The sequence below is a fragment of the Phycodurus eques genome, chromosome 13 (genome assembly GCF_024500275.1).
Source record: "Phycodurus eques isolate BA_2022a chromosome 13, UOR_Pequ_1.1, whole genome shotgun sequence".
Lineage (NCBI taxonomy): Eukaryota > Metazoa > Chordata > Actinopteri > Syngnathiformes > Syngnathidae > Phycodurus > Phycodurus eques.
Genome location: NC_084537.1, coordinates 20290631 through 20314914, shown reverse-complemented (window position 1 = coordinate 20314914; position 24284 = coordinate 20290631). Strand labels below are relative to the sequence as shown.

The following is a 24284-nucleotide window of genomic DNA, read 5'->3' as shown; positions in this document are numbered from 1 at the left end:
AAGAGAGGTCAGTGAAGGTGTTGATTGGTTGGCACTCATGCATTGGTTTTAAAATATCTTGTAAAAATGTCAACGCTCGAAGCTCTTCTCTTTTTATGTGTTATTAAAAGAGAAAAAGGCACGGAAATAGAAAAGGATAAGGGCGAAGTCACATTTCCTGTGTTCCAATCGAACAACAGTAGAGCGGCTGACGATCCTTATTCGACTCAGCACGAATTTTTAACCTTCATTAGCCCTTTTCACACTGCCTCTCAAAGCTGCCTTATGCCAGTGTTGTTCTGTGTGAAAGGTACTGACATGGAAAAAAAGGGGGGGGGGGTTAAATCCGCGGATTTCATGGCTTTCAAATTAGGATGCCGGTTGTCTGTAAGGGAAGAGCAGTAAAGCAAAGACCGGGACGCCAAGTCAAACACCCAACACTCACTTCTTCTGCCCCTCTGTTTTGATAGCAGTTGTCACTGTTCAACAAGTTGTGTACAGACTGCACCAACACAGAATGGGGGAAGGGGGGGGGGGCAGTCAACCCCTTATTCCACCACATTCAGAAAGAGTCTCAGTCATAACGAAGGTGGTGTATGGACATTCATGTTGGAATCACCATATGAACTTTAGCTCTTTTACAAATATTTTACACGTCACACGAAAAACTGATGCTGTCACGCATCTAATTATGCTTGCGGGAAGCCTCAAAAAACAATGTCCTTATTGGCTGGGCGTTGCATAACGATTATAGGCTAATAAATTCCTGTTAATATGCCAAATGAGTGGAAACTATTTCTAACAGAAGCTATAAAAATTATTTACTTCTGAAAAAAATACCACTTTAATACTGCCTGTCAAAGCCATTTTTTGAAAGCAACTGACACAGGATGCATGAGACAAAAGGTATCCCACAAATTTCCAGGTTTTAGAGGCGGAACGGGGAGTGCATGAAAGGGAACAATGGGGTGTCAGCTTGATCCAGGGTTTAAGAGTCTATCAGATGTGGATATCTCTAACACCTTTACAAGCATCTGCAATTTTAAGTAATTAAGTTTGGGAGTTATGGAGTCACAAACCGGTGATGAAGACAACTTCCTTACTCTTCCCTAGCTTTTCCCCAAAGTCACCACACTCTCCCCAACCTAACTTTGCTGCGTCACTCCAAACACACTCCAATATTCATCCCAATTGTTTGTCATGAGTCCCGAGTTTAGTCTAGCATCATTCATATGTCACTGACACACAATAACACACTCAAACACTTGTTGACAAGAATAAAAGTGGCTATACTCACAGTCCTCTGAGCCTGAGCCAAATCTTCTCAATTTGTTCCGGCTGGAGATACTTGAGGGCCGTGCTTTCAAACTCCTCGATCTCTTTGGTGGGTGATTCCATGTCACACACGTACACGAGTGATGACACTCGTGCCAACGGGAACTCAGCAGAGAAGAAGAAAAACTAATCCCTCACGTGCAAGAGGCAGCGAGATGTCAAAGTGTGATCAGAGGTTGCCTCTATCTTCATTCAAACTGGCGCCCACAGCTGCGATGTGCTGGTCGGCATGCTTTCATCCCCTCTTTTTTTGTATATCTTCTGTCCCTTGTTAAATTCTGCGAGAGAGTCTTAAAAGATGAGGTAGTTGCACCCTTCGCAAACTGTCCGGAAGGCTCACACGTCTGCTGTGTGAGCACGGGGGTCCTGGAGCAGTGCCATGCTCACCCAGCAATGACGGGAAGCAGACGGCAGGGCAACGCATTCCTGGATTAACGCACACTACTGCTGAGCTCTTCACACACACAAGGGAGGGAAGGGAGGAACAGCGGCAGTCAAAGAGGGAGGGAGGAGTCACGGCTGATAATGAGAAACCATGTTCAGTTTCATCCACGGGAAACCGTGGCAGTCGGCGAGGAGGAAGGGGGGATGAAAGAAGAGTGGATCATGGTATTGAACGTGCAGGATTACTATGAAAATGTTCACAGGACAATGACAACTCAGTCAAAGGAATAAGTCAAAGGGTGTTCATGCTGTACTATACTGTATATACACTATGAGGTGTCCCCAAAAATTATTTGAAATATATCTAACTACACGTCGAAGGTCGCAGTGTTTCCCAATTTACATTGAGCCTAGATACATATTTTGCAATTGAAAATCGCAAAGCACACTAAACATAAGTTTCACAAAATGTACAATGTTACCTTGACTTACAAGTTATATTTGTTCGTGATCATGCATGTAGCTCAAATCACTTGTATCACAAATCAACTTTCCTTTTTTTTTTTTTTTTTTTGTAAATCAATTAACAAATACAACGTAATGAATGTCCTCACTTTCATCAGCTTTTCCATCTTTTCAACCTCATACCTATAGGGCCACAGCTTAGAAATTATTTTAACACCCTTAGCTAGCATTATCGCCGTTATCAACTCCTCCTGTCTCAACATAGTACATATAAAAAATTTAATCCACGCAAAATCGCAGTGCCTCAAACCAAAACAGCTGACTTCCTGTTCAATTTCGATGTGGGTCCTCGAGACTTTTTCATGTGTCCTGTTATGACAGACATGTCCTCCCAATATGTTGATTGGTGAAACTTAATAGGGAATTGTATTTAAAAAAATAAATAAAATCAAAATTAAGTTGACTTGTATGGTTGGCCACCACCACTTTCTCAGCAGATGAGGGGAGAAGGAAAAAAAATAAATAAATAAAAAAAATTTAAAAAAGAAAAAAACACCCCACACCCCAGGATAAACACAGATGTAGCAGCAGTGCCCTATACAGTTGCCAGCATGACAGCACATTAACATTTAAATGATGTCATCAGCAATACAGCCTATCGTCATCTGAACATGCAAATAATATAGTTGCACCGTCGCATATTAAACACAGAGCCAAGCAGGATTAAAAAGCATGCAGACGGCGGTGTTGAGGCTGATTTGACAGAGATTACGCTGATCCAATGAGAGCATCTCCGCATCCCACATGGGCAGCCCCAACACAAGCGGCATTGTGACACGTAATCATATCAATCCCTCCTGTTCTCACTGTTGACAATGATTGCAAAAACAAATTTGGGAGATTTAGGGCACTGTGAAAGAGGTCTCATGTTTTTTATTGTTTGTTAGGTACTTTCTTCAGTTTGTCACTTTAACTATATTCATATCTTCCCGACTGCAAAAGGGTGTTTTTCTTTTTTTTTTTGTGAGGCCAAAATGGAAGAGTACCAGCAATAGCAAAGCGCAGACATAATGACGACGATAGAACTGGAAAATGAAGTTACTTTGACACCCCAATTAGCGTCAGATGTCTATGTCCAAGTTCCTCAGTACAACACAGCTAAAACAACAAGTAGACAATAATAGAGCAGTGCATACACTTGAAAGTGAGCGCTGACGTCGCAATTCGCGGCCATCATCTAGACGGATAAATCTGTGTTGTTTTTCCCGTGGCTTTTTTTGTGGGACAAAATTGTGATAACAATAAAACAAGTGAAGGAATTGACTGATAGCCCGCCACACACAAAGTGACACGGCCAAATGTTACCGAGCTTGCGTAGTGCAACTAGTTTCAAAAGTGGCTAACCGTCAGAAACTGGTTTTGCTGCAATTCCAAACTTGAATCACAGGAGAACAGTGTCGCAATGTAACAGATGTAATGGGCGCGGCCAATCAAAAATGCCATGTTACAGTCGCATGATCTTTCATAACAAAAATGACATTTACGGGTACAAAATAAGAGCCAGTCGCCTGTTGCCAAGCCATACCAACACAGTATATAAAGTATTGCGTTTTACAATAAAATTTATAAAGTAATCTGTACCTATGGCTAAAAAGCAAAGTGTGGCAAGTCTCTGCTGCCTAAATGCATCAGTGCAGTTCTCCTCTCTTTGTACTTTTATAATATAGCTACAGCGGCCAGAGCAATCCGCTTCGTTCTTGACGTTTGCGCCATTTTGTTTGCCAATTAAAAATAGTCTATTATATGTGGGACCTCAAAACGTTGTTACCCAATGAGAACATCAGGGGGGACACTTTTTCTGTTGCATCATGCTCTGTGTCACGGTCTGACTTGCGAACATAGCACATTGATGATTAATTATGTAAATAAACACTGCTGCAAAGATTCTCAGTTTATTACGGATTGTTCTTGTTTTGGTTCTGAATATGGAGATCTGCTCAGGGCAGGGGCAGATCTATTTTAGTGGGATACAGAGCTGCGGGCAACCCCAAGATCATGAAAAACATTTATTAAAAAAAAATAAATAAATAAATAAAAAAATACACATTTTTAATTAAAAAATAAATAAAAAGGTTTGCACCTTATCACCTTTAATAGAAAGCTGCGATGAAGTTTAAAATAATCTACAATTGTTTAATGATCGGCATTAGTAATTTTTAATGTCAAAGCCCTCAGAGGGAAAAGTTTGGACACCCCTGACATAGAAGAATATCACCGATTATACTTACATAAAATTAGTAAGGTTACTTAAGAAAATTTGTAATTTCAGAAGTATGTACCAAACACGTAGCCCTTTGGATTATTTAGTACCCAAGAAGTAGCTCTCAGTTTCAAAAATGTTGGTGACCCATGCTATAAACCATTTACTATCCATCCATCAATCCATCCATTTTGTACTGCTTGTCAGAGGTCAGGTCGCGGGGGCAGTAGCTTTAGCAGGGACGCCCAGACTTCCCTCTCCCCAGCCACTTCATCCAGCTCTTCCGGGGGGATCCAGAGGCGTTCCCAGGCCAGCCGAAAGACATAGTCTCTCCAGCGTGTCCTGGGTCGTCCCCGGGGTCTCCTCCCGGTGGGACATGCCCGGAACACCTCACCAGGGAGGCGTCCAGGAGGGATCCGAATCAGATGTCCCAGACACCTCATCTGGCTCCTTTCGATGTGGAGGAGCAGCGGCTCTACTCTGAGATCCTCCCGGATGACCGAACTTCTCACCCTCTCTCTAAGAGAGATAGCCCGGACACCCTGCGGAGGGAACTCATTTCGGCCAATTGTATCCGGGATCCTGTTCTTCCGGTCGCGGGTTAGGTGAGGTCACCATAGGTGAGGGTGGGACCGTAAATTGAAAGCTTCGCCTTTCAGCTTAGCTCCTTCTTTACCACAACGGACCGATAAAAAGTCCACATCGCTGCAGACGCTGCACCGATCTGCCTGTCGATCTCCCGTTCCATTCTTCCCTCACTCGTGAACAAGACCCCACGATACTTGAACCCCTCCACTTGGGGCAGGATCGCATCCCCGACCTGGAGAGGGCACGCCACCCTTTTCCGACTGAGGACCATGGTCTCAGATTTGGAGGTGCCGCTTCACACTTGGCTGCGAACCGCTCCAGTGAGAGTTGGAGATCACGGCTTGATGAAGCCAACAGAACCACATCTGCAAAAAGTAGAGCTGCAATACTGAGGCCACCAAACCGGACCCCCTCTACGCCTCGGCTGCGCCTTGAAATTCTGTCCATAAAGGTTATGAACACAAACGGTGACAAAGGGCAGCCTTGGGGGAGTCCAATCCACACCGGGAACGAGTTCGACTTACTGCCGGATATGCAGACGAAACTCTGACTCCAGTCGTACAGGGACCGAACAGCCCGTATCAGGGGGTTCGGTACCCCATACTCTTAAAACACCCCCCCACACGACTCCCCGAGGGACACGGTCGAACGCCTTCTCCAAGTCCACAAAACACATGTAGACTGTCTGGGCGAACTCCCATGCACCCTCGAGGACCCTGCAGAGAGTGTAGAGCTGGTCCACTGTTCCACGGCCAGGACGAAAACCACACTGATCCTCCTGAATCTGAGATTCTATTTCCCGACGGACCCTCCTCTCCAGCACCCCTGAACAGACCTTACCAGGGATGCTGAGGAGTGAGTCTGCCAATCCAGAGGCACTGTCATAGATGTCCACGCGATGTTGCAGAGGCGTGTCAACCAGGACAGCCCCACAACATCCAGAGCCTTTAGGAACTCCGGGCGAATCTCATCCACCCCCGGGGCCTTGCCACCGAGGCGCTTTTTAACCACCTCGGTGACCTCAACCCCAGAGATAGGAGAGCCCGCCTCAGAGAACCCAGACTCTGCTTCCTCATGGGAAGGCGTGTCAGTGGAATTGAGGAGGTCTTCGAAGTATTCTCCCCACCGACTCACAACATCCCAAGTCGAGGTTAGCAGCGCCCCATCCCCACTATACACAGTGTTTGTGGTGCACTGCTTTCCCCTCCTGAGATGCCGGATGGTGGACCAGAATATCCTCGAAGCCCTTCCGGAAGTCTTTCTCCGTGGCCTCACCGAACTCCTCCCATAACAGAGTTTTTGCTTCAGCGACCACCAAAGCTGCATTCCGCTTGGCCAGTCGGTACCCATCAGCTGCCTCAGGAGTCCCAAGGCCAAAAAGGCCCGATAGTACTCCTTCTTCAGCTTGACGGCACCCCTCACCATTGGTGTCCACCAACGGGTTCGGGTATTGCCGCCACGACAGGCACCGACCACCTTACGGCTACAGCTCCAGTCGGCCGCCTCAGCAATGGAGGCGCGGAACATGGTCCACTCTGACTCGATGTCCCCCGCCTCCGCCGGAACATGAGCAAAGTTCGGAGGTGGGAGTTGAAACTTTCTGCCAGACGTTCCCAGCAGACCCTCACAATATGTTTGGGTCTGCCACGTCGGACCGGCATCTTCCCCCACCATCGGAGCCAACTCACCAACAGGTGGTGATCAGTTGACAGCTCCACCCCTCTCTTCACCAGAGTGTCCAAGACATGCGCCGCAAGTCGGATGACACAACCACAAAGTTGATCGTTGAACTGTGACCTAGGGTGTCCTGGTGCCAAGTGCACGTGTGAACACCCTTATGGTTGAACATGGTGTTCGTTATGGACAATCCGTGATGAGCACAGAAGTCCAATAACAAAACACCGCTCAGGTTCTGATCGGGGGGGGCCATTCCTCCCAATTACGCCCTTCCAGGTCTCACAGTCATTGCCCACATGAGTATTGAAGTCCCCCAGCAGAACGATGGAGTCCCCAGTGGGAGCGCTCTCCAGCACCCCCTCGAAGGACTCCAAAAAGGGTGCGTACTCTGAACTGCTGTTTGGTGCATAGGCTCAAACAACAGTCAGGACCCGTCCCCCCCACCCGAAGCCGGAGGGAGGCTACCCTCTCATCCACCCGGGTGAACCCCAACGTACAGGCGCTGAGCCGGGGGGGCAATAAGTATACCCACACCTGCTCGGCGCCTCTCACCTTGGGCAACTCCAGAGTGGAAGGGAGTCCAACCCCTCTCGAGGGGACTGGTACCAGAGCCCAAGCTGTGTGTGGAGAAGAGTCCGACTACATCTAGTCGGACCTTCTCAATCTCACACACCAGCTCGGGCTCCTTCCCTGCCAGAGAGGTGACATTCCACATCCCTAGAGCCAGCTTCTGTTGCCGGGGATCGGATCGCCAAGGTCCCTTGGCTTTGGCCACCGCCCAGCTCGCACTGCACCCGACCCCTATGGCCCCTCCCACAGGTGGTGAGCCCATTGGAAGGGGGACCCACATTACCCTTTCGGGCTGTGCCTGGCCAGGCCCCATGGCTGCAGGCCTGGCCACCACAGGGGGGCCCCGGTGACCTGTGTCCGGGCAAGGGGAAACTAAGTCCATCGTTTGTCATCATCGTAAGGAGTCTTTGAGCCGTGCTTTGTCTGGTCCCTCACCTAGGACCCGTTTGTCATGGGTGACCTTGCCAGGGGCATAAAGCTCCGGACAACGTAGCTCCTAGGATCATTGGGATACACAAACCCCTCCACCACGATAAGGTGACGGCTCAAGTAGCAGCTCTCAGTTTCAAAAAGGTTTGTGACGACCTGCTATAAACCATTTACTAGTATAATATATTATTTTGCTGGCAACAATCAAGACGACCAGAACATCAAGCTCGATCTTTTCTCCAAAACTTGCAAGGATGACTCAACCCTGCCTTCCTTAGCGGCTCCCCTGCCAGACTATGTGGTCTTTCAATTACTTGATGCATGATAAAGCCGGGGCTTTCATCTGCAGTGATGGCTCTGGTGTGAGAGGTTCACCCGGGCGCCACAAAGCCTGCTGATGTTCTCTTCAAAGGCGCGGCTGTGTCTCGGCTTTGAGCTTGCCTAAATGCACTCTTCATCACCGCTTTTTGTGGAACTGTGATGCCCTCTCGGGGGACTCACAGTGGCAGGCGGAAGACTGCAGGTCAGCGCGAGGGGAAGGCGGCAGCAACACTGGCTTGGCAATTTCACTGTTTTCTGTTCACGAATTTGCACACCAGGGAACTGGATCAAAATGTCATCGGCAAGTGTAAATATGACAACGGCTATGTCGAAGAAAGCCTTGAAGGTCAGCACTCTGAACTGGATGTGAGGCGTGCACGCAGAAGAACGTATTCCAACGGTTTACGGCACTTCATATTCCACACTGACAGTGGATGATGGAATGTTATTAAGCAGATTTACACAAATACCTGTACACTACTTACAAAAGGTTAGGGAAATTCAGCTTTCAGGTGAAATTTCAGCCTGAACCTAAAATGCACAACAACCTTTACAGGTAAACTTAATTGACCTTCTCGAGACTGTTGCACATGGCCAGCTATTCAATGTTTTCGTACTTTGTGCACAACTTCTCTAACAAGGAAACAATTCATGTAAACACATGAAGGAATGTACATGATTTGCAGTATTTTATTTCATTTCTTTTGCTTTGCCTTCAGAATTAAATGACAGACACAGCAAAAAAATCCTCAACAATCAAGTCGTCCAAAAATGAATTGCACGAATGACTCTGACAAAGGCTCAAAATGACACTCGTCATATATGCACATCATTCTGACAATTACATTAGGGAAAGCTATTCTGGTCGCTGCACCCGAGCGTCTTAAAGCTCACGCATTGTAATCACGACATTAGCAGCGGTGGCCATTTGGAGGTACATAAAAAATTCAGATCTCATTAAAATTTCCAAGCATGTCGATAAGGATATCTATGCATTGAAATAGCAATTGTGGGTGCCAGTTATAGTCACACATTGGTATCATTATCAGTCATAAAACATAATTTCCCATCTAGATATCAATTCTCTTCTCGAATTGGATGAGCTGGAAGAGTCCAGGGGTGCTCTAGCATCCACCTATATTTAATTCCGACAGAATACAGGTGAAAACATACCCCAAAGAACATGGACACAGTCTGGAAGTGAAAATGAAAAAATAAAAACTGTAGCCAACAGCTTCCACTAAGAAGCTTTTTGGTAACATTGAAAATACACATCAAGAAGACATTTTGGAGTGTCTGTGAGAAGCTTTTCCAAAAATGTCTTGGTCAAGATGAAGAATAAAGGGTAGACACTTGGCCCCCAATCTGATTAATTAGTCAAAGACCCACTAAAAAGGCCCAAAGAAATGGCTTGTAAATTGCACACACACCACAGAGAATAGTGTTTTTTTGTAAAATAAGGTGCTGAAAACATGAAAAATAATGCTCGCCTTCAAGCTGCAGGCGTGTGTGGGTGTGTCCGCTGAAGGCACTGGAGACATCCCTTCACCTGTCAATCAAATAAGTTTGTTCATATGCGCTCTGTGTGTGTAGTTAGCTACTGGCTGAATAACCTGTGCCGCTGTGGTTGTGTCTTTTATGTGGGGGATCCACACACACAACAACACAGAGCTAGGCGCTGATGGTCAAGCAAGCTACTTATAACAATACTTCAGGGGAAATGCATTTTTCAGGCACAATTTGGTTGTGCTACAATAGGCCAAGCTATTATTACTATGTAACTTGCAATTCCGGCAAATAACCATAGACGCACTCGTTAGCTATATAGTGGGGTAGGGCCTTATACCAGAAAGTATACGCCTCAGCCCAATGTCAGTCACAGGGCTAGTTTTTAGCCCCCCCCCCAAAAAAAAAAGCCAACTGGGATGGTAAAACAAGTGTTTTAACCTATAGCGAAACAATTCAGTGATAAATTGTTCTTTGAAGGAAAGTGCTAAAAATGCAAAGACAAACATTATTTCATTTATTGAGAAACAAAACACAAATGACTCACCTTTAAATGATTGTGAAAAGCAAAGCCACAAGCAACGCTGAACAGCCCCTCAAGAACCCTTTTTTCCCATGGCAAATCCCCGGAACAATTGTCAAACCTTTAACCCATGCTCTGCCCGCATTATATGGCGTAGACAAAATAAGCTCAGCAATTTAGCATCACCCATCTGCCCTGGATACTTGCTCCAGATTTAGGCTCAATTGGGCGATTTCTCTCATCTGAGTTTGTCAAGAACACGCTGGAGAATTTGTCCAAAATCAGAATCAGAATCATCTTTATTTGCCAAGTATGTCCAAAAAACACAAGGAAATTGTCTCCGGTAGTTGGAGCCGCTCTAGTACGACAATAGACAGTCAATTGACAGAGAACACTTTTGAGACATAAAGACATTCATAAAAACAGTCACTGAACTTCAAGGAATGTATCCAGTTTAAAGTGGCTAGTTATAGATAATCTGGGACAATGTTGATTGTGCAAATGTTGCAGATACTCCTCAGTCAGTGTGCAAGTGGTGCAGATGCTACTCTGGCATGAGTGGCCAACTTCCTGCTAAATTTCAGGAATGGGTTGCTGGAACTTTTTCGTGCATCCTGTTATGACAGACACGCCCACGAAGTTTCGTTTCGACTGATGAAGCTGATGTTGGGGGAGATATTTTTCTAACTTTCCAGAGGGTCATATAAAGTGAGTTTTGGGGAAGTCGAGAAGTTTCGTTTCGACTGATGAAACTGATGTTGGGGAAGATTTTTTTCCAACTTTCCAGAGGGTCATATAAAGTGAGTTTTGGGGAAGTCGCGGTCCAGATCCCTACAATACATGTATTTTATTTCTTGATCAAATGAATTGAAATGTTTCTAAAGGGATGGGAGAAAAGCTCTCAGAATCTTCAGCAGTCTTGCATTTTTAAGAATAAAGCTGCTCGGAGGAGTTTGATTGTGCCCTTCCCTAAGATGACGAAGAGTGAGATCTTCCAAGAAGAGCATTAGCATTATAAATGGATGACATGTGCCTTCTTCCGTTGCTTTGGTCTTAATGAGTGCAACCTGTAAATTGGTTGATGTCCATACTGTCATTGTTTTGTGCCTCAGTAGTTTAGAGTCAAACATTATTCCCCATTCTGGCTCATATCTCTGTTGTCAACACTTATGGCTCTCCCGGCCAGTGACGCATGGCCATTTTCTGTTTGCCGGAGTTCATTTCAGAGTCACGGGTTTGGCAAGCGGCACTGGCAGTAACTCAAACACGCAAGTGACAAAGATCCCTGCAGAATTACACCTTTCACCTGAAGAGCCTACCTCCCTGGGATGGTGGATGCTTGAGTGCCTTTTACAGGAGCAAAAACTAACTTTGGAAAAACAAGCCAATGCAATAATTGGCTCAACTGTGCAGCCCCTCATCTTGACATTCACAAAAAAGATTATTGGATTACCAGTTTGCTGCAAAATGTACTCATGTTTCACACAATGGATTTACCTTTGATGAATTATAACTGTGTAATGGATAAGCAGCTTGACATAGACGCTTTTAGAGGGAGTGTAAAATGGGTTAAAATAAGTGAGACAAAGTCCAAAGAAACGTTAATGTCATATGAACTACTACATATAACTATTATCGATTAACACTGTGCTGTATATTACGTGTTTACCAACTATGGGGTGTCTAAAAATAATCTAAGTGATCTAAAAGGCTTGACTGATGTGTATTTTCAATGTGACCAAAATGTAATTAGTATAGCTTGAGAGGCTACATACACAAGGACAAACATATTGATTTAAGCAAAGGTTAAAAGCCGCTCTCTAACAGCATTGATGAAATTTATGTAAAACAATAGCGGGTACAGGATTTTGGGCAGCTTGGCACCACAACACGCCCCGTTAATGTAGTGCAAATGTATTAAAAGCCAAAGCCAAAATGACGCAGCCTCGGGCAGGTGGTTTTAACATCATCACTGCGAGGTGACGCCGCAGTCGGTCAATGTCCAAGCACTCTCGGTCACTCTCACACATTCGCACACCAGTGAAGGCTCATTAGCCGGTTCATGAGGCTTGTGATGAAAGCAGCGGTAGGCAAAGGAGGGGTCGGCCAGCTAAACTGGGGGCTGCCACAGATCCGACCGCTTTAAATCAACTGCGGTGTGCGGTGTCCAATTAACCGCTGGAAAAGAAATCACAGCGCTGACCGCAGGAGCCACGCGGGCCTCTGGAATCAAACGTGCGGACGTGTGTATTTTAAGTCCGCGATGCCACGGAGTTTTGCGTTGGATGTTGTTGATCATCTGAAATTGATCCAATCTAATGTTTGCCAGCTAAAGAAACTGTTGTCAAAATCCAATTAGAACATAGACCGAAAGCACGCAAACTTGTAACCATTTAAATTAAGTTGCATACGAAGCAAGCTAAAATGGACCGGAACTAGGATTGACGAGGAAGTGAAAGGAGTATACAGTAGTTGCCCAAGATGGTGAACTTGGAATGGGCAAACTTAAGGGTGTAAGGGCCAACCGAAAGGTTGGTTACATACCTCGGTTTTAAGGTCACGGTTCGGTTCACTTTAGGTAGCTACAGAAAGGCAGCAAAATCCAAAACGTAAAAGTAATTTTATTTTGTCTAAGCCCAAACAGATGTATTGAGATCCAGAATGAAACCAAAAAAACTACAGTAAACTCTCCAATAAATAAAAAATTTTCAAATAAAATGATGTATACAACAAAAAATACATTTAATAATAGAAAACATCTTAAATGTTTTCTTTTTAAGAAAAGTGCATCATAAAAACAAACAGTTTGTCGATTTAATCTCTGTGGACTGAAAAACAATAACGTGACATCAGTTAAGACAGGGCTGCAACCACAACTTTTTTGATAACATGCATTCCTTCCGCTTCCAGAAAAAAATTAGAGATATAATTAGCAATCCATAAAAAAATTACTCATTAATTGATCATCTCTATAGTGCGTCAATGTACTAGAACAATGAAACTTCCGTTAAATTGGGGTGGTTGTTTCCAGCTGCTGAAACTAGATTATCCATCCATTCATCCATTTCCACTTATTCAAGGTCAGGTCACAGTGGCAGCACCTCTAGCAGAAATATTTTGAAAAGATTTCAAAAAGTTTCACCAGAAACTCTTTTTTGTCTCATCTAAAAACTAAAAAAATCTTAAAAGAAAACTGGAATTTGCATGCCTTGTTAAATTATTTAGAAGATGTTCTTTTTTAAATTTTAATTATTTGTATTAATTGGCGGCACGGTGACCGACTGGTTAGAGTGTCAGCCTCACAGTTCTGAGGACCCGGGTTCAATCCCCGGCCCCGCCTGTGTGGAGTTTGCATGTTCTCCCCGTGCCTGCGTGGGTTTTCTCCGGGCACTCCGGTTTCCTCCGTCATCCCAAAAACATGCATTAATTGGAGATTCTAAATTGCCCGTAGGCATGACTGTGAGTGCGAATGGTTGTTTGTTTCTATGTGCCCTGCAATTGGCTGGCAACCAGTACAGGGTGTACCCTGCCTCCTGCCCGATGACAACTGGCATAGGCTCCAGCACGCCCGCGACCCTAGTGAGGAGAAGCGGCTCAGAAAATGGATGGATGGATATATTAATTATTTTTTTTATTTTTTTTAAATCATAGTCATCGTGGTGACGAAAGCCATACCCACAGAAGAATGGGTGAGTTAGCAGTGGCTGTGAGGGAGCATCACCAACTCTAAAAAGGCAGATTTTAGCAGCTGTAAAGAGTACCTCTATCCATCACCTGGAAACAGTTTTAAATTGTGAAGAAAAAAAATGCATGTTGCCTTTAACTAATAAATACCTTAGATAGGCTTATTTACATGTTTTTGTGTGTTACTGGTCCTTTATGGGTTTGAGTACAGAGCGTAACAGTCATTTGAAATCAAAACCAGAAGAGGTCAGACTAACCTGCCAAATGAGAACATGGTATGGTTATTGTTTCAAATTTAATTTAATCAAATCATGACATCGTAAATACCTCCAGTCGGTACGAACTGAGGAATGATGCCGCATGCACAGCAGTGGGTCACTAGTGGTACGTACGCCAACGCCATTCACAAACATTCCTGTTTTCACCCTCAGCAAAAGGCCAGTTACACCGGCAGGCTCTTTAAAACATAAAAGGCATGACACCAGTTGGGCAGATGAGTCAGTGAGTGTTAAAACACCAATGGCTCCATATCGTTTACGGTGACTCATGGATGCACTCAAACGCGCGGTGAGGGGGACTTTTGAACATTTTCAGCAGCTGCGACATTCGCACTTCTAAAAATGTGTGATATATACCTCCTAGACACCTTAACTTAGTTTAATTCAAGAAAGTCAATAGCCAATACTCCTTTCCTGCCAGCTGCAGCTCATGCCAACACTCCTTCCTTCCATAAAATCTACTTTTCATCTCCCTCGAGGATAACTGGCAGCTCAGGTAACACAGCAGTGATATCACTTTATAGATTACGGACATATATTTTGCTCATATTATCACCCCCTACTCTAATCTTGCCAGCTGTCATGTCACTTGTAGATCCCCTCAATTCCTCGATGGATTTACCCTCGATTAACCACTTTTTTCCTTGGCCAAATACTACTGACCTTAGTGGGATTTCCCAGACAATGACTGAAAGGGGGTAAATGGATTTGTATTGAAGAGCATGAAACAACAACAACAAAAAACACCCTTTTCCTAAAGGCTCCACCCCTATTTGTCATAGTCTCTCCTGTCCTGCAGTCAAGGGAGCCAGATGAGCGAGCAGTGGCTCATTTTTATTCGAGTGGACTGCCCCTCAAAACAGGCTAATGTCAGAGAGACAAAAAAATTGCGGGTGTACTGTGTCCTTTAATTCTTAATTATTGGGGGATTCTGACAACTCCGGGGATTGGTTTGGATTGTGATTTTTTTTAATTAAATTTATTTATTTTTTAAATGCTCCTTGCGGCTCCACAATTCATCGAATTGTAATAGTGATCGCGATTTTGGCTGCCACGATTAAATGAGCCTGATTTTACCTCTAAAATGTGGGCACTGCTGCATATGAAAAGTGCCTCATTTGCAGCAGTGCCCGCAACGTTGTCAGCCAGCCACCAGGGGGCGAATCCATGGTTAAGACTTCATTAAAGCTCCTGCACTGCGCTCTGGTGCCAACTTTAAATTAAAAGCCTAAAATGGCATTGATGTCCAATGTAGTAATATATTCAGCTTTTATTTTGAAGTTGGCCCTCTCAGCACACTGGCGGAGAGGTGGCATGTCATAATAATTGTCCTTTTTCCCCCATAACTGATTAAGACTATCAAGTTCGAAGACAGCTATGCAAATCAATAGTCAAACAGTCAATATGTGGTGAGTACTTAACATATCTTGATGAATCTAAGCTATGAGTGTCTTAAAATAGCACAGGACAAAGTCTCAGTCTCGGAAACAAATGAGCTTTTTTTCCCTCAGTGAAATGAAGGTTTGTGTCACAGAGAAACAGATTACTGGCGACAACAACAGCACTGCATTTTGAAATTGCTGGAAAAAAAACAAAGATATTGAAAGGGTAAGAAACAAAATGAGCTCATCTCCAATTCAAATCTTGCATACAATCATAATGCATTTTGACCATGCGCCTGGAATCGCTCACGTCGCGTCACCGGCAGCAATTTTGTCTCTAGAGCCATCAAGCTTAATTGGAATCAGACGGTTAAAAGCAGTTCAATACTCCAAAAGTGACAAGGCATTATGTTAATGGGATTTTGAAGTGCTTGTTGCCAAGGTGGAATCAATCTCGGCCGCATCCCTGGAGGTCAGCGACCATACATAGCAATTAGCACAGTTCCGTGTGCACATATGTGAGTGTGTGTGGGTGTGTAAGCAGCAAGAATTAAATGTCAGATAGACTATCTAGTTCTATTTCAAATGGTAGCGCATCATTTCAAAAATTCACTGAAAAAAATACAAAAAAATAAATAAATTCAGCCCAGAATGCCAAGCATAGACACTTGCACACACTATATGCACATAGTGACTATGGTAGATTGACCCTATGCAAATGAAACCCCGATAAGTATGCTACTCCTGTCTCTATTATCTCTAAAGTGAATGCACTCGAGTGTCACATGACTGACACAGGGCTCATTGCACTGTTAAAATATATACAGTCGAATCTCAAAAGTTGATTTCCCATACGAAATTATGGAAAGTGAATTACTCAACATAACTAAATTGTAAAGGCAGGGTTTTAAGACATACAAGAATAAAGAGAAAACTAAATTAAATGGGCTAATATGTTATGTATATTATAGTATTGAATTATATTTATATAACAGCTATGGGTAAGATTACATTTTGTATGCAACTGATATTTAATTACTAAGTCCATTGCTAGCATTGTACTGTGCAGCCAGACATTTCCGGTGTCGTACTATATTTGCGGTTCCACTGTTGTCATCGGGCAGCACGGTGGAAAAAAACAGATTGCTATCATCACAAACTTCCTCACTAGTCACTTTATGGCACCATCGTAAAAAAAGCCACAGAAAAAGTGGGGTTTGGATGTTCACTGAGCGGACGTTTTGAGTTTTCAGCGGCCTAACAAGTATCAAACCTGATGGCGGTCTTCTCGGTGGCATCCGCCTCATCCTTCAGGGGGAGCTCATCCGCCAGAATCTCCTCAGGACTCCTGGTGTCATTCTGGGGGGGCTTCTGCTCTTTGCCTTGGATGCCCATCCCTGCCGTGATGGCGTTCCATAAAGCACTCTGGGACTTTGAGCCTGCAAATACAAAAAAAAGAGGCATTATACTGTTTGTGTGTGTTGCTGTAAAGGGGGAGCTTAGTTTGTATAATGGTGGGTCGCCAGTACACAAAAACAGCGACGAAGCTGTCTCACTTGAAGGCCCCGAAGAAGCATTCCAATGCTGCCATCATGTGGGTAAGTAATGTAACACAGCTAGTGACACTAAATGACACTGGAAAATACAGTATGTATCAAACATATTTTAAAAAAATTCTCATTTGGATTAGACATTTTTATTTTTAAGCATGTGGGTTAGAAATCATGTTTTACACTAATTGCATACTATAACTCTCAAATGGAAAATCACAGTCCTTTATAGCATTTTATCCATAACCTTTATTGAACCAAGGCTCCCATTTTACAGAAGAAAAAGGTCATGGCACAACACCAAACAAAAAAAATAATAATAATAAAATTAAATTAAATAAAAACTATAATGATCTCGTCTCACTTTACTCACAAATGGACTTACTCTGTGTGAAATCCTGGCCGGTTTGATTGAGCATAAAGCTGATATAGTCGCTGGAAGTCTCGACGTATTCTCTTATATGAATGGCAGCAGGTGGATACACAGGTTTATTGTACCTTCTGCCATCTAATGGAAGAGCAGGTAATTGTTCTGCCTTTCTCTCCATGTCACTGGAGCAAATGTCTTCAGATATCGCTAATATTTTAACTTGACGCAAAATGGTGTCCAAAGGTCTAACCACTAACAGTTGAAATCATGAGATTTCAACTAGCTAATCAAAGCTAATGATAAACACTATAAACACTGTAAATACATTCACAAAAGATATAATCATTATACTAAAATGCACAACACAGAGAGGATGTAAAGAAGTTTGGAAAGATGAAAATCCTACATATAGGCATATCGTAATGTTTGCAGGTATTGCTAAAGTAATAAATATGGACAGTGTATGGTTGGACATACTGCAATAGATATGGTATATTGATTGCACATGATAAAGTATAGTGATGTGGTCACCTCACAGAGAGTGAAAAGCTGTACTCTAATGAATGATTCTACAGTTCATACACTTACGTGCAAAATTGGCCTGCGGTCGACTTGTGCTTTCGCCATCTTCGTTCGCCACTGGAAGGAAGAAAAATAAAAATGGATAAAGCCAAGCGATTACACCCTGGTATGAGCAGGGGGAAAATGAATGAGACACATCAGGAACTTGACAAAGATGTGCAACGTCATTGAAAATGTGATATAATTATATAGCCATGTACTTCGGTTTAAAGGATCTTACAGTGACAGATCATTGGGACAAACTAAATGGCTGCACTTTAATGTTCTTTTGTGTCTTTTTTCCCAAATCTTAACCCACTCTGGAGCAGCTCTGGCCAGAGGCTTAAGTTACCATGGTGATGTGGATCGCTGGAAAGTGAGCCAGCTTTGTACAAAGTCAAAGTACACTTGAACTCTCAGGTTTATTACAACATATCCCCAGGCAATTTCAGTGTCTTTGGAAAAGGGGTATTGCATATTCTTAGCAAGGGGCAGTGAGCTGTGTTTAATGTTGTGTCATCTTCCTAGAATGAAAATCAGAGTGAGAGCAGTAAAAACAAAACAAAAAAGTCAAATCCCGCATTTCGTTTTGTGAGACAATGTAGGGGAAATGTGTACAGTATATAAGGATATCAATCCATGTGTACGGTTAGCCTTAAATACGTTATGTGCGCAATGCAGTGCTCAAATGCCTATAGTGTGAGCCATGTGTGTGAATAAGGTGTGCCTGTGTTTAAAATACAGTAAACCTTTCCTTCTGTGTCTCTGTTATGCGGACCCACAAACGTCACAAAACCGAGTGAGACGGGAACCTATTGGACAATTTCAACACCAAACAGTGTTCTGGCGGACTAAATAGTTAGCCCAGTAGCTTGCGGACCAGTGTCTGCGTCATCCAAAACGTCACCGCCTCCCTCGGTTTTGTGTCGTGTGTTGGTCCACATAACAGCGGTCTAGCAGGCTAGTAAGCTAGCAAGTGGACCGGCAGCCAGGTCGTCTGGAATGACTTCGCTCAGCCCTTATTAAGCGGGGGGCAGACTCATGTCAGAAAGTCTGGCTTGGTTTAACCACGCCCACAAGATCCGGACAACTCAAATGGCGAAAAAGAGTTTAATGCTATATCTCAACAATTCAGTGCTAAATTGTTCTCAGTGTTTGCAGTTTATCTTCAAACATATGAAATATATTTAGAAACATCACTTTACAGGGTCTTTAAACATTTGCTTCAGATTGTATTTCGTAGAATCATTTGACTCACTAGTCTGTACATCAAACGGTTATCATGGTTAAATTGCTGGACTTGTACAAGTTTGTAAACCCATTACTGATGTGGAAAAAAGCAAAGTATAGGTTTGGAAAGCACCCCCCCAAAGTCTCCTGTATGGAGATGGATAACTGAGTTGTACCCCACTCTCAATAACTACCATTAGTTTTAAAACTGAAGTCTTCGATTTGAGTCCTACCATATGCAATTGCAGCGTAGGAAACTTTAAATTGTGTCCTAATAGCGACAGATGGTACTCCTAGCGTCCTCTGTGGTTGAACCCCATCTCCAAGCTTGACCCACTGCAGGACATAAATCCTGGGTGGACCTGACCATCTGCAGTCTAAAACCCGATGAAAGAGGGGGCAACATCCTCTCCTTGGGGAGGGATAAACAACCAGGTGGTAAATTTAACTTACAACTGATACCAGAGACATCATTGCAATTGATTTCTAAGAACATTAACATAATCCACAGGTATAAAAATGTTTCTGGGACTAATATAACTAGTTATGTTTTTGCTGTCTGGCATCTGTCTGCACCCTTGACAAGGTCCTTTAGATACAGGAAAGACTAATTTGGGAATGAACCTCAATAAACTTAAGGTTGTAAGGTAGCCTTGTACTTGTATCATTTCTGGCTGTCACTCTAGTCTTCATTTCATTGGAGCAATGAGGATCTCAAACTGAAATGGGCATGTGTTGTGAAGAATACAGTATTTTCATTTTGACGCATAATCGTGCTTTTTCTAACAACAATCATTCACCATAATAAAAATGACAAGGAGAAGAGCTTGCAACCATAATGTAGTTACCAGATAAGATAACGGTCAGCACAGCTTCTTCTTTGGTACCTTGACTTACCTTACCTTGAGAAAAGAGCCATTGTTTGGTGATTTATTTTTTTTCCTTGTGTTGCAAGCTAAAACATTTATTACAAGTGAGCTTCAGATGCGCTGCCAAGAGTGACTTTTTTTTTTTTTTTTAAAGGAACGCGATAGTTACAGATGCACTTTCTGATGTTTGTTGAACGATACAAACAGTCAAGCACACAAATAAAATAAGGAGAACACTTGCAGGGAGCTACAGTAGGCCAAAGCTTACGTCCAGACACCCACAGAAACTAGCTGCCCATGTTCCTGGTCTCCCTCACGGGGCTTCGCCCTCTGTTGTTGTGACTTCTAGCTTTGCTAGCTATGCCTACACAATGAAAGTCCATCTTCCCTTTGGATAGTTCACCGGTGTGGCTGCTTTTGAGCGCCTCGTTGACTGCCACGAGTGCGTGAACATCACGCAGAGAAAGACGAAAGAGTGGTGGTGTGTGGGGGTGGGTTTGACTACACAGGGACCTCAGGCTGGCAAGGCCACTTTGTAGTGCCTTGTTGTTTGCTGTGAGTGCACATCACACAGAAAAAGACAGAAGAGGGGGCCTCTTTTGAGGGCCTCACTGTCACAGCCAGGAAAAGCGCCGTAACAACTCAGTGGGATATACATTCCTGCCACTAGAGGCTTTAAGCAGATATACTAGAAGTCAGCTTTAAGCGAAATACTAGAAGTAGCATCAATTTTCCTGGTCATAATAGGTATTTGATCGACAGTGGACATTTAAGTTAGAAACTGTCAGTAACACAGAAAAACATCTGGTTTGCCTTTACCTTGACAGGCTAAGGGTGAAGGTGAAATGTGTTTACAGAACTGTGTATCATCAATAGAGACACTGCGGCTCTAACAAGCTCTGCTCGCGACAGAGCACCACAGTTGGGAGTCCAAACATCAGTGGCTAGGCTCCACGTTTAATAAGAGCACTGGACGTGAGGGACAATGAGGGAGCGGTGCTTCGCAGTCACGCTTCAGAGGTGGTGATTGGGGAACACAACCGTGTGCACCGAGAACCCCGGCCCGGCGAAACCATTGATTGTCATTCTTCTAGGTTGGCATGACAACTGTCCATGCTTGCCGAGAGCGTGGCATTGAATTATAGATCGCGTGTGACAAGAGCGGATTTTGAGACTTACTCCCATGCAAATGGAAAGTCAATTTACTAGAGCTCAAACTCTCAGGGTTGTGATTTTGGCTTCAATGAGGGACACCAGGAGATTATTTCAGGACAGATTGCATATCTTCTTTCTGAGTAATCTTGGACCATAAAATCATCTTCAAGAATTGGAGACAATCAAAATGGATGCTTAGACCAGCAAATCCAACCAGTGCACCATGTGCCTTGAGAGATTATCGGGCGCAACGGGAAATGTTTAAATTTCACTTCAGGTTTTCTGTTTCTTCCCTATCAAACCTCATTTTGTCCATCTGCAATTTTCAATAAATGTCCATAATAAGTTACCACAGATGCAGTACATGAAACACAGAAAAACTCCTCCTGCATAAAACATATACGTTCTAAAGAGTTAAATAATCATTGTTTAATTTAAACAAACATATTATACAATTGAATAAAATACATTTACAAACAAATTAGAAGACCCTGAAAAATAAATAAATCAAACAAATACAAATTATAGTTTAGACTTAATCAGGTAGGCACAACATACAGAATGACATTTTGTTGCATTTGGCTCAGGACAGCACTGGGATTATAAACTTGAAAATGTAATTAATAAAATAAAAAAATGCTCACGCATTTTACTTCTAGCTTATATACTTCTGCAGCAGTAATTTAAAAATGCATAAAGTTGGATTTCTCGGCTAGAAAGAGGTGGTGGAACGGCGTCTTGAATGGACTTCTTGTATCAGAGTGCTTGTATCGGACATTTTAGTCCATTCCAATATAATCCAATACTCATTTGCATGCTGATATGGGAACATTATCCGATAAATAGCTGATCGGGACATCCCTAACAGTAAGGCTAAAATGGCCTTACACTCAAACCAAACACACAACAAAGTGAGTTTTTGCGGCCCATTTTGTAGAGTTTCCACACTGGTAGGATGACTTAAAAACCTATAACATAGCTGAAGTTGGCCGAGTAGGTTTTAAAAATATGTTTTATTCGTTTTTCTCAAGCTGCTGCACCTGCACTGTCATCATCTAGCTCTGCAGTGAGGAACCTCTCATTTAAAAAAAACCTTGAAGTCATAACAATATGGATTCAATCAACAATGTTCAGGAAAAATACACCTCTCAAGTCATGCAAAACATAGTTTGTCACATGAGAACTCACTAGATTTCAAAATACGACAAACCTGAGAGTTTGAAGACTCATAACTGTAAAACTCCAGGCATCGAAGTGAAGGCTGCGTGTTTTACTATTACCAATGGGTAACTAAATTATCCACTAGAATGGTTAAGAATCTTAATAATTTACTTAAAACAGGCTAATAAAAGTTTTAGAAGGCAATTTCCCCAATTCCTAAGAGAAATAAATTGCCGGTGGCCCTAATTTTGATGTCTTCTGTTTAACAGCATATTTGTTGGCTTATCAAAGCACATTTTAACACTTTTTAAAGGCTTTAGGGCATCTTTGATCAAAATTATGACCATGCATTCATAGAATGAACACATCACAAATCATGTGTAAGCCACGCAGGCATGGGGAGAACATGTAAACTCCATACAGGCAAGGGTGGATTTAAACTCGGGTCCTCAGAACTGTGAGGTGGTCACCGTGCGGCCTCCCTAAGATCGGGAAAACTGAAATGGTGAAAAGGTTAAAACACTATATCTCACCAATTCAGTACTACATAGTTCTCAGTCTCCACATTTTCAGAAATTATCTTCAAATGTGTAATATATTTAGAAACATCTCTGAATTCATGTGATCTTTAAGTACCTGTGAACACCCTGCTATATGTACGAGGTGTGTCACTTCCATGACTGATATCACAAAAGAGTCGTAGATTTTCACCATTCGCAGTTGGGATCGGTCCATATCCACCACGAATAGCAGGGGTACACTGTATTTCAAATACAAACTCCAAATTACAAGTTGTCCCCTCCATCTAATCACACTGACACACTTCCCCAGCCTGAATGTGCTCCTTTAAGGATTCTTCCAGAATCCTCCACAGAGCCATTATCATGGCCATCTTGATCCACGTCCTTAAAACAAGTCCCCTTGATGAGCACCATGAGCTTGGTAAGAAGAAAAAATAAAAATCACACAGAACCAGGTCGGGTGAGTACAGAGGTTGCTCCAGCATGGTGATGTTCTTCTCAGCCAGGAACTGTCAGATGCCCACGGCATTGTGGGCAGGCGGACTGTCATGGTGAAGCAGCCATAAGTTGTCCTCCCACAACTGTCGCCTCTTCGCAAGCATTGAACAAAGGAAACGCCACAGGATCTCTTTGTGGAGGTGCTGGTTGATCATCTGGCCCGCATGGAAGGGGAAAATAGTAGTTTGAGGTTGAACTATGTACTGTATATCTTTTGGAACACCAGTCCTGGAACTTTGACACACCTCTTATTTTTTCCACGAACACAGGCAAGTTCACTTGGAAGATTTCACAGCAATTCCACTATCAGGACTTGCTTACCACCAGTAAAAGTGCCACATGTGACCAAACTACAAAACTTCTTGAACAAATGTCAGATTTAACGACATTTTTGCATTGATTTGTTTTTTTAGTTTCCTACTCCCCCCCCCCCCAGGTTCATCCACACTTGGGTTGTCAAGACAATAGCATGAATCCCAGGTGACGTCAGCGGCGGTTTGAAAGCTTGCTTGTTTCCATGGAGGGCTCGCAGTGCAGCGGGAAGCAACAACTTCAGCTGACTGGACTAATGCGCCGAGCTGAGGCTCGAATGCAACATGCACACAAAGTCTTACCTATGGTGATGTTGAAGCCGTCGATGCTGAAAGTAGCGCTACGACCCTTCCGGAAGCGGTGCTTCTTGGAGTTCGCCTCCATGGCTCGGGCACCCCGGTCGGTGCCTTTAATCTACTCTTTCAATTGTTGAGTCTTTGTGCAGTTCAGTAGCTGTCCTTGTTGGAGGGGAAAATAGTCATTGGACTCAAGTTGGTGCTCAGTGCTGGCGGAGTACTGTCACACTCGCTACCTTTTCAGGCACAGACCTTCCTGTCCATTGCCGCCATCACCCCGACTTTATCTTCTCCCTCCCTCCCGTTTCCTCACACCTCAACAAGCTCATTTCAACTTATGGCTTTTGACCATCTGTTTCTCTCACTCACACTCCCTTTTT

The 24284-nt window shown here is 43.4% G+C and overlaps 1 protein-coding gene across 4 annotated transcripts in view; it reads right to left on the bottom strand.

Moving 5' to 3' along the window:
- pde1cb (phosphodiesterase 1C, calmodulin-dependent b) overlaps positions 1-24284 on the bottom strand; it is a 100503-nt gene that overhangs the window by 61974 nt on the left and 14245 nt on the right. For 2 of the 4 annotated variants that reach the window (XM_061693862.1, XM_061693863.1), the window contains exons 2-3: positions 17890-17940; positions 16655-16820 (exon numbers count right to left, since the gene is read on the bottom strand). In XM_061693862.1, coding sequence (XP_061549846.1) covers positions 16655-16820; positions 17890-17940 — 217 coding nt within the window. Of the gene's footprint in view, positions 1-1276; positions 1948-16654; positions 16821-17889; positions 17941-24284 lie in introns of those variants that run through there. The other 2 variants (XM_061693865.1, XM_061693864.1) reach the window with 2 other exon arrangements.